Source organism: Vigna umbellata, chromosome 5, assembly GCF_029865625.1.
Source record: "Vigna umbellata cultivar VRB3 chromosome 5, Vumbellata_1.0, whole genome shotgun sequence".
Classification (NCBI taxonomy): Eukaryota; Viridiplantae; Streptophyta; class Magnoliopsida; order Fabales; family Fabaceae; genus Vigna; species Vigna umbellata.
In genome coordinates, this window is record NC_142169.1 from 66591278 (window position 1) to 66601223 (window position 9946).

The window sequence follows — 9946 nt, forward strand, 5'->3', positions numbered from 1 at the left end:
GGCTTTTCTTGGTTTTTATAAAATAGTACTTCTGTTCCAGTTCTTCTTTAATGAATAATTTGGTCTTTGTAATACTAAAAAATACATATCTAAAAGGGAGTGAAAATAGTAAAAGTATATTTTAAAAAATCTATGAAAAATCATCATCTAATTATAAAATAAAATTTTAGCATAATGAATTAGAGTATAAATTGAAGATGTTAGTGATTGTTTTAGATTAGATAGATGTTGGTAGGAGAACTAAATAGAGGAAAAAAAAGTTGCATCGGTGAAGGCTAGCATAGCAACGTAAAAACATAGACACCCAACACACAAACCAAACCTTTTTTTCTCGGTTACTCCGCCGCTTCCGTCTTTTTCTTCGTCACACTCTTTCTTCCTCTTCTTATTTATATTTTTCGATTCACCCAACGGCCCTGTCCTTGCTCACTTTCTTCCAACTTCGATCTCTTCGCTCTTTCATTCATTCATTCATTCCATATTTCCATGGCCACCCTTTTCCACCCGCCTCTCACCGCATTTCCCACCTCCAACAAACTCCACCTCCCATCACCCATCTCAGGTTTCTTCCAATTCTCAATTTTCCAATCTCCCTCTTTTCTTTTTATAAGTATTTTACTTTTCCTCACTGAAATGTGTTATCTTTCGTGTTTTTTGATGATACAGCGAGGAAAGGGCAAATCTTTGTTGTCAGATCTGATGCGGGGATGAACCATCTCCTCTCAAGAGGAGCTCACCAGTCTCGGACCCAGAAGCTGCTTACTAATGCAGTTGCGGTGAGTTCTTTTCGACAATCCCGTCATTTTTTATCAGTTTAATTGAGGATTATTGAGATGTCGCGTGCATAGTGTTTGTTATAATGCTGCTAATTGGCTTCTGGGTTGTTTGCAGACTAAGCCAGATAGTTCTACATCATCAAAAGCCGGGTAAATTTCTTTCTGCTATCACTTTCTGTCACTCTTACACGCTCTTTTTTATTTAATGTTTTAAAGTAGTAGTGTCTTACAACACCATTTGCAGTGTGTCATGTGATGAAACTAAGTTGATATGTTTATCCTTTTTGGCTGGTAAATTTACTTCTTTATTTAATTTAGCTCAGTTTCTCTGTTCTGGTTATCTTCCTTCATTTACTCTTGCAAGTAATTTTGTTTGTTTTGGCTATGTACACACTTGTGCTGTGCTTGACCTCCACCTCACCACTTAAGCTGCTTTGAGAATCACTATTTGACAATACTGAAAGCTGTTAGGTTCCTAAAGTGTCACGTGCCTTTGAGGCGAGAGGTACTCTCGCGGCTTTCTCTTTCCAGCCAGAGTCTATAAGATGATAAGTTTTCATTGACTCAGTAATGCTCTTCGTTTTGATTTAGCTCGAAACAGGGAGACACCAAGAGCAGAAATTCCCCTTTTATGAACCAGATTACCCTTGTTATTAATGAAGGTTACTATTGTACTAAATGACCTTCTGGATAAGAATCCAATAGTGGAAATCCTCCTTTTATAAACTAACATACCAGAATCAGATTACTGTTGTTAGTAGTGGTTGCTATTTTACTGGGTGGCCTTCTATTTGTACATTTTTTTCTGACGTTCAAAATAAAGGAATCGAAAGCCTTCTTGGAATGGACAAAAACTTAATCCTTTCATTGTGCAAACTCACAAAGGCCCTTGCCTAGACACCAAAAGCTAAACTTGTTCATTGTCTGAATGACCAAGACGGGGAGCTTTAGGAAATGGACATCATTGGTTTTGCCTTAGCTATAACATTACCCTGGTGCTAATGCTATCATAATTAGGACAGTCTAATTCATTTTGCATAAAACCCATGTGAATTTCTTAAATTAGTTGACTTAGTTGTCACTTTCAAACTGATTGTGTTTATTTAGCCCCCAGTAAAAAGCAGAGCGCTGTTACATGTTTACTGATGATCTTTTAGGAATAGATGATAATTTTATGCGGCTGCTTTTTAGGAACAGATAATAATTTTATGTTGGCTGTTTTTATTGGTGTCATGTTTTTTTAAATAGAACGTATTTTCGCTGTACATGAAATGGGTTATAGGTGTGCATTTTACATTGAGAATGCCAGTGTATTTGCATTCATCTATAATGTAGCACAACTACTAAGAACCTCCATGGAGTCCTTGATTTTATGGTAATTTCATTGTCCTGGGTGTTTGATTTTAATGCAAAAAATAATCTCTTGTGCATTTTTCTGACTTTTTTTTAGTCCGATAAAATGCAGTCGTAAAACCAAAGTATAAGTTCGGAACTATGATAAAGGTTGGTTGGCAAGTAAAATTTACGTGACACTTAATCTTGAATCTTGGTTAATAAAGGATTGGTTGAACTTTCTAAAAGCACGCTTTGGCATATGTTGTATGTTCTTATTGCCTGTGTTAGTTGTAGAAATAGGATGAGATGGTGCCAAATGATGATGAAATTGATCAGCTATGCACTTGACTCGCAGGCATGAACTTCTCCTCTTTGAGGCCCTACGTGAAGGTTTGGAAGAAGAGATGGAGAGGGATCCTCGTGTATGTGTAATGGGTGAGGATGTCGGTCATTATGGTGGATCTTACAAAGTGACCAAGGGCCTAGCACCTAAGTTTGGGGACCTCAGGGTTTTGGACACCCCTATTGCTGAGAATGCCTTCACAGGCATGGGCATTGGAGCTGCCATGACTGGTCTGAGGCCAATTGTTGAGGGCATGAACATGGGTTTTCTACTTCTGGCATTCAACCAGATCTCCAACAACTGTGGCATGCTCCATTACACGTCTGGAGGTCAGTTTAAAATACCAATTGTTATCCGCGGACCTGGTGGAGTTGGGCGGCAACTAGGGGCCGAGCACTCACAGCGACTTGAGTCATATTTTCAGTCAATCCCTGGAATCCAGATGGTTGCCTGCTCAACTCCTTACAATGCCAAGGGCTTGATGAAAGCTGCTATCAGAAGCGAGAACCCTGTGATACTTTTTGAGCATGTGTTGCTTTATAACCTCAAGGAGAGAATTCCTGATGAGGAGTATGTATTATCACTTGAAGAAGCTGAAATGGTTAGGCCTGGGGAACATGTCACAATTTTAACCTATTCCAGAATGAGGTATCATGTCATGCAAGCTGCCAAGACATTGGTGAACAAAGGGTACGATCCTGAAGTAATTGACATAAGATCTTTGAAACCATTTGACCTTCACACAATTGGAAATTCAGTGAAGAAAACTCATCGCGTGTTAATTGTTGAAGAGTGTATGCGCACAGGTGGAATTGGGGCTAGTTTGACAGCTGCTATTACTGAAAATTTCAATGATTATTTGGATGCTCCTATCATATGTTTATCCTCTCAGGATGTGCCAACGCCATATGCAGGGACATTGGAGGAATGGACTGTGGTTCAACCTACTCAGATTGTCGCAGCAGTCGAGCAGCTCTGCCAGTAATTGATGAAAAAACAGTCCTAATAAGGATATGGTTTTGGTAAAGCTATAGCTTGAACCTGCTTTACAAATTTCCCATTTCCTTTTTTATTTCTCTTCCAAGTGCCCCCATGACCTAAACCTTTTTAATTTAATTTTGGATAAGCTTTTGTATTTTTTTTCATAAAACATTTACAATTCTCACCCAATCTAGTTCATCTGCATCATTATAGTGGTTACGATCTTGTTGTTAGGCCAAGAACCTCGTATTTGTAGTATGTGTTGAACCGACCACAAATTCTTATTGTAGGCCTATTTTGTAAGAGTGATATTATTCATACAACATACTGTTGACATTTTTCTCTCACTATCGACGTTCATCAAATTGCCTATCCTATCATACACGTCTCTCTATTCTTTGTATAAATTGTTGTTAGGAGTCAGAGAACAACTATTACTTCTCATTTTGAAACCACTTTTATGGATGAATCGGTTTGTTTTTTTGGTTGTTGTGACGTTAATCGAAGTTTGTAAATGATTCGGTTTTGTAAGTTAAAGAAAAAAAACAAATTATCAAATTTTGAACTCAAACCATAACGAAAGATTAACCACTTTATCTTTCATTTTTTTCGATTGGTGATGGTCTTTGATGAGTGATAATAGAGTTAGTAATAACGACAATGATAACCATGGATGTGGTGATAATAGAAATTATGACAATGAAGATGAACGTGTACATGATATAGGACATGGTGGTAACAGTAGTTTTTACGGTATATGTTTTATGATGGAAATTCATCTAGTAAGTAGTATATATTTTAATTGAATATACAATATTAATGGCTTGTTGCCAACCTTCTAATCTAGAAAAAAACAAAAACTACTGAAGTAGCAAGGATGTTGCGAATTTGGGTGGGGCGACACGCATTGAAGTAGTGGGTGGTGTCGTGGTAGACAAATGTCATACGGGATTTGTTTGGTACACCTTGTCTTTTATGAGTGCCCAATTAAGAGATTATCTAACCATATACCTCAACAATATTAAAAAAGAATATGATAAAACGTGAAATATTTAATGTTGAAATGGTCATACAATTCAATAACAAAACATGTATTAAAAGTTATCTTTCTTGAGAGTAACCGGAAATCCCTAAAGTTGCTTGCTAAAATAACATGTGTACAAGGTATTTTAATTTTAAAATTTGATGTATTAAAATTGAAATAAAAAATAAAAAATGTATCAGGTGATTAATAAGGTAAACAGTCAAAACAACCATACAGATTCTCTCTCTTGAAAATGTGATTAGTTGAGAAATACCTGCCAATTGAACACAATTTAGTTCTTGTTAGGAAAATATAGTAAGTTAAGAAATTAAAGAAAAGAGTGTAGTATTTAACTTTAACCAATTAAACCTATTTTTTTCCAATTTAAGATAACTCAATCAAATATTTTCAGGAAAGAGAATATTTTTATAAGAAGTTTAATATTTAATTTGTCAACTCATATCCACTATAACTTTTTGATTAAAACATGGTAGTTATTAATTTCTTAAACAAGACTAGAAGAACAATGGCTTGGAAGCTTTATATTTTGTTTGATATATGGTGAGAAAGTTGGAGCAAGGACATAAATAAGATGCATGATTAGCTTGAATGAACGCGTGAAGCAGTTCAAGTTTAGATGAGTAGAGATTAATCTGTCTGTCCGCACTGTTTAGCTTTTTCTCAATAGCGATGAATAGAATAAAAGGTTTGACACACCCTGAAACAGTAGAGCGTGGTGCCCACAGCCATTCCATGTTGTTGCTGTGCATTTTTTGTGTGGCGTGTGAAGCCAACAACCCCAAAAGCGCGTGGTTTTGTCTGCATGAATCTGCACTACTGGCTTCATGTTTGCCACACAATAATCAAATCTTTCTTTGATCACAACAATCACAAGAACGGGTCATCCTCTTCTTCTCTTTATCCCTATATTCTTGTGCCAAAAAGCAAAGTCTGTCCCTCAATCTCATCTTCTCTTTCTCCCCCAACCTCTTTACTACTTTCTTGGTTTTCTCTTATAAGTTTTTGTTTTTTGTCCACTTCATTTTTCCATTGTTTGTTTGGCTCCAGTGTTTCTTACCACCTTCATAAATTGGGGTTCTTTATCTTAATAAGATATTTTAGGGGTAATCGCTAGCTGGCTTTTTTGTTCTGGTCTTCTGCTCTGGAATTTCGTATATTGTTGAGATTTTTATCTGCTGTCTCTGAGGTGTTGTTTCTGGTGGGCCTTGAATAGGGAAATCTGTGGCTGGTGCAAATTAAGACTTTTGGGGTTACCTAAAGTTAAAATCTTGATGAATCTCATTTGATAAAGGTGTTGGCTTTTGATGAAGAGGGCATGGCTCCATATTTGTGATGTGTGAAATACTTTTATAAAGTTGGAGATTTTAAGGAGGAGAATTTTGTTTTAGTTGCATCCTACATCAGCTTTTAGATAATTGTGGAGGAGGAATTGGTGCTTCTTCTCTTTATTGGGGAATTGATTTGGGGGATTCCTTTTATTTGTCCCAAAAATCTGAGGGAATCACTTGAAGTAACTTTGGAATAGGTTCTTAACCTCCGGATTGAAATTGGGTGTCACTATTTGGTTGGATATTGTTCCAACCCATTTGAGAACACAAAAGCACGAACTGGAAGTTTGCTAATCAGAGAGAAGGTAAAGTTGTAGTATTTAACAGGGGTTTTATAGCTGCATATTTGAGATTTAAAGATGCAGCGTGTTAGATTTTCTTCTCAACAGTCAGCAGTACACAAACTAGGGGATCCTCAAATGGCATTATCTCCCAAGTTTAGGTTAGCGGCGGTGCAATCTTCTTTGGCAAATCCATCACCAGAGTTAGAGCATTCTCTAAGAGAGGAACCCTTAATTCCCAGCCTTCCTGATGATGTTGCTCTGAATTGTCTTCTCCGGATTCCAGTTCAGAGTCACTCAGCTTGTAGAGCTGTCTGCAAGAGGTGGCATATGCTACTTGGTAACAAAGAGAGGTTTTTCACCAACAGGAAGCAATTTGGTCTGAAAGACCCTTGGCTTTTTGTATTTGCCTACCACAAGTGCACTGGGAAGATCCAATGGCAGGTCCTTGACCTCACACACTTTTCTTGGCACACTATCCCTGCAATGCCTTGTAGAGACAGGGTTTGCCCTCATGGTTTTAGGTGTGTTTCGATCCCCAGTGATGGCACGCTGTATGTTTGTGGTGGCATGGTCTCTGATGTGGATTGCCCTCTTGACCTGGTGTTGAAATATGAGATGCAGAAGAATAGGTGGACTGTGAAGAATAGGATGATCACTGCTAGGTCCTTTTTTGCTAGTGGAGTCATCGATGGGATGATTTATGTAGCTGGGGGAAATAGTACTGATCTTTATGAGCTGGATTCTGCTGAGGTGTTGGATCCTCTCAATGGGAGTTGGCGCCCTATTGCCAACATGGGAACAAATATGGCATCTTATGATGCTGCTGTTCTCAATGGGAAACTTCTTGTCACAGAAGGGTGGTTGTGGCCTTTTTATGTCTCTCCAAGAGGCCAGGTCTATGATCCTAGAGCCAATAACTGGGAAAATATGGCTGTTGGACTCAGAGAAGGCTGGACTGGCTCCAGTGTTGTTGTTTACGGTCATTTGTTTGTTGTTTCTGAGCTTGAAAGAATGAAGCTAAAGGTATATGAACCCGAAACTGATTCCTGGGAAGCCATAGAAGGGCCTCCTCTGCCTGAGCAAATATGCAAGCCTTTTGCTGTGAGTGCTTGTGATTGTCATATTTATGTTGTGGGTCGAAATCTTCTGGTTGCTGTTGGCCATATCTCTAGACTGAAACCAAAAGAAAGTTGTAAGGAAAAGTGGAACTTCGGTGTTCGATGGAATGTAATTGATGCGCCAGAATGTTTGTCTGATCTGACTCCTTCAAGCTCACAGGTGCTGTTTGCTTAGTTTTTCATTATCCTGTAATATCATGCTACGAATGTTGTATGAATAAAATGTTAGTACTATAATTATTGTAAGGTCTAAAAGTTGTAATAGCTGTGAAAAAGGAACAGTTTAATCAGTTTTTGAATTGTATCAGTGGTAGTATTTTCTTATGGTTGCTTGGGCAGTGTTAATTGTACATCAATATTTACATTGATATTTTCTCCTTAGTGGATGTCTTTATAAATTACATTCCCAGAATCAGAAGTTCTAGTTTTATTTGTCTCCAAAACCGTATCAGATGCAATCTTTGAAAGGATAGAAGCAGAATAATACTTGTTTGTATAAAGCCTTTTTTTATTTCTCAATGCTTCAGTTGCTCTACCTAACCATAAAAAATCAAAGTGGTGGATCCTGAGGCTCTGTAATATAATATAGTATTAGAATCAATTTGGATAAACTTCACTATAAAAGTATATAGGAGAAGAAAATAAGTTAAAATAAAATTAGCTTATTTATAAGCTAAATTTAAAATTTTTAAAGAGCTTCATCTGACAATCCGGTTCTTTAATATTGTTCAGTTGACTTAAACAGAGTTCAAAACTTACAGTTTTGTCTATAAATGTGATGTTACTTTCAAATGAATTTTGGTATTAATTCCAACGTTACCTTTCCTCATTCCGCCCCTTATGAAGATTTTGGTTGTTTGTTTTCGTTTCGATCTGTTCCAAAAGACAAAGTCTATCTTTATCAGCTGGTTTCTCTTGATGGTAGTCGCTGTCAAATGATGGAAAACATGGGGTGGCGTTTGTTCGATGTATAAGAGAAAGTTGATCCAATCCACATGGTGTGCAAGTGGAAGAAGGAGTGATGCACCTGTAATGGTCAAGGCAAGTTGACTAGTGTGTGAACATTTAAATTCATTTGAATTATTAGGTGGGCAAATTCTTAATACTATGCAATGAACGTTCTTCCAATGCTAATGACATGTGAAACGTGAAGAAGATTGCTTGTTTTGAGGGATTTTCTTTGCATAGATAGAGACTAAGCAGCTTTTTAAGCTTTGTTCAATAATTAAATTTAAATCAAAGGCTACGGAATTAGTAGTTTTTTCTATTATGCTGTAATTATAAGATATTCCACGTGCTGAGTATTTATTGGTCGAAGACTTTTGAAGAAATTTTCTTTGGGATTTTGAAGAATGAACGTCTACCATAGCGCCACAAAACAGTGTGTGCAATTGGGTCAATGCGTAATGAATTTAAACCTAAAAGGGTAAATTTAGAATTTTAAAATATTTAGGGGTATAGGTTGGAATTATTGGGGTGCAGGAATAAATAATGAAGACAAGGAAAATACTGGGCCAAAGTAGTGGCCCAATAAGAACCCGCAGAACAGTTGGTAGTTGAATCTCATTTGGGACGTTGATGATGATCGTCAATCTCTGTAAAAACAAGAATTTTGAGAAGAGTGAAAGGGAATGGGTGCGATAACGAGCGCGGTGATAGCAGTGGTGGGAGTGCTTTTGGGTTGGATCACAATAGAGATGGCGTGTAAACCTTGTCTTGAAAAGGGTCGCGAAGCCATCGATCGAAGTCTCAATCCAGATTTCGATCCCGACGACGATGAAGCCACCGCCATTCGCGCCCCACTCAATCCCACCGCCGTCGGTTCCTCCGCCGCCGTCAAATCCGTTTGAAGTTCGATGACGCTTCTCGTGTTTTCGTCTGGTATTCAATATCTGTACCCAAAGTGTTTTTTTCATCTATTTTGAGAGCAGTAAATGAAAAGACTGATTTTATATATATATATATATATATATATATATATATATATATATATATATATATATATATGGGGTGGATCTGTGTTGTTTGTCTGATAATGAAATGGTGAGTTTGGGATATTAACTCTGTTTTATGTTGCTGAATAATAGACTGTGGATGTTGTAATTTAGCTCAAGCATGGTGGCTGGGAATGTATTTGATCGTGTAAATTGCATGCGTTTGTTAAAAGGGATTAGAATTGATGAATTGGTGAGAATTGAAATTAAATGGTGGGGTTATAAAATTATTTAATTTAATGATCATATAATGTCAGTGTAAGAAGCATATTAAAAAACAGAGTTAAATTATAGCTCTGAAACTCACCCTTTATCTCCAGCTAGCATAGATATTATTCTATGATTCAGATTGTCGAAGGTGGATGGCTAGTTATTATACTAGATATCAGATATCCTTTAAATTGTTTGAACTGAAAAAAAAATACAATAATACTGAAGTAATGTATTAAAATTCTAATTTTTAAAATTAAAATTGAATTAAATGTTTTTGAAATGGAGTTTATGAAATAAGAGTTATAGTCAAATTAGCATACTTTGTCATGATTTAAAATTATTTAAATTAATTTAACATTAAGCAATACTATATGAAAAAAAATAAAACTGTGAATTAAATTAGATAATACAAAATAAATTGTGGCATAATGAAAAAAAATGTAACTTAAAAGTGCTTTTTCAAGAGTGGGGGTTCGATTAACAATTATATCTGACAATATTTCAAAATTAAAATGATTACGTATTTTGA

At 36.5% G+C, this 9946-nt stretch overlaps 3 protein-coding genes across 3 annotated transcripts; all 3 read left to right on the forward strand.

The window, feature by feature from the left end:
• Nucleotides 1-255: 255 nt before the first annotated feature.
• On the forward strand, nucleotides 256-3782 carry LOC124835013 (pyruvate dehydrogenase E1 component subunit beta-like). Its single transcript, XM_047309861.2, has 4 exons — nucleotides 256-562; nucleotides 667-776; nucleotides 892-926; nucleotides 2467-3782. Exons 1-4 carry the CDS (start codon nucleotides 487-489, stop codon nucleotides 3437-3439), a joined length of 1194 nt encoding a protein of 397 aa, XP_047165817.1. The 5' UTR covers nucleotides 256-486; the 3' UTR covers nucleotides 3440-3782.
• Nucleotides 3783-5103: 1321 nt separating this feature from the next.
• On the forward strand, nucleotides 5104-7591 carry LOC124834992 (Galactose oxidase/kelch repeat superfamily protein). The gene has a single exon (XM_047309834.2). The coding sequence runs from the start codon at nucleotides 6168-6170 to the stop codon at nucleotides 7383-7385; it is 1218 nt and encodes a 405-aa protein (XP_047165790.1). The 5' UTR covers nucleotides 5104-6167; the 3' UTR covers nucleotides 7386-7591.
• Nucleotides 7592-8768: 1177 nt separating this feature from the next.
• Nucleotides 8769-9394, forward strand: LOC124834993 (outer envelope membrane protein 7). The gene has a single exon (XM_047309835.2). The coding sequence runs from the start codon at nucleotides 8842-8844 to the stop codon at nucleotides 9058-9060; it is 219 nt and encodes a 72-aa protein (XP_047165791.1). The 5' UTR covers nucleotides 8769-8841; the 3' UTR covers nucleotides 9061-9394.
• Nucleotides 9395-9946: the final 552 nt, after the last annotated feature.

Bases quoted from the DNA above. Each gene is read 5' to 3' on its own strand.
- LOC124835013 (XM_047309861.2), top strand. From the start codon at position 487: ATGGCCACCCTTTTCCACCCGCCTCTCACCGCATTTCCCACCTCCAAC. The intron at 563-666 runs GTTTCTTCCAAT...TTGATGATACAG, and splicing joins CCTCCCATCACCCATCTCAG to CGAGGAAAGGGCAAATCTTT. The intron at 927-2,466 runs GTAAATTTCTTT...CTTGACTCGCAG, and splicing joins TCTACATCATCAAAAGCCGG to GCATGAACTTCTCCTCTTTG.
- LOC124834992 (XM_047309834.2), top strand. From the start codon at position 6,168: ATGCAGCGTGTTAGATTTTCTTCTCAACAGTCAGCAGTACACAAACTA.
- LOC124834993 (XM_047309835.2), top strand. From the start codon at position 8,842: ATGGGTGCGATAACGAGCGCGGTGATAGCAGTGGTGGGAGTGCTTTTG.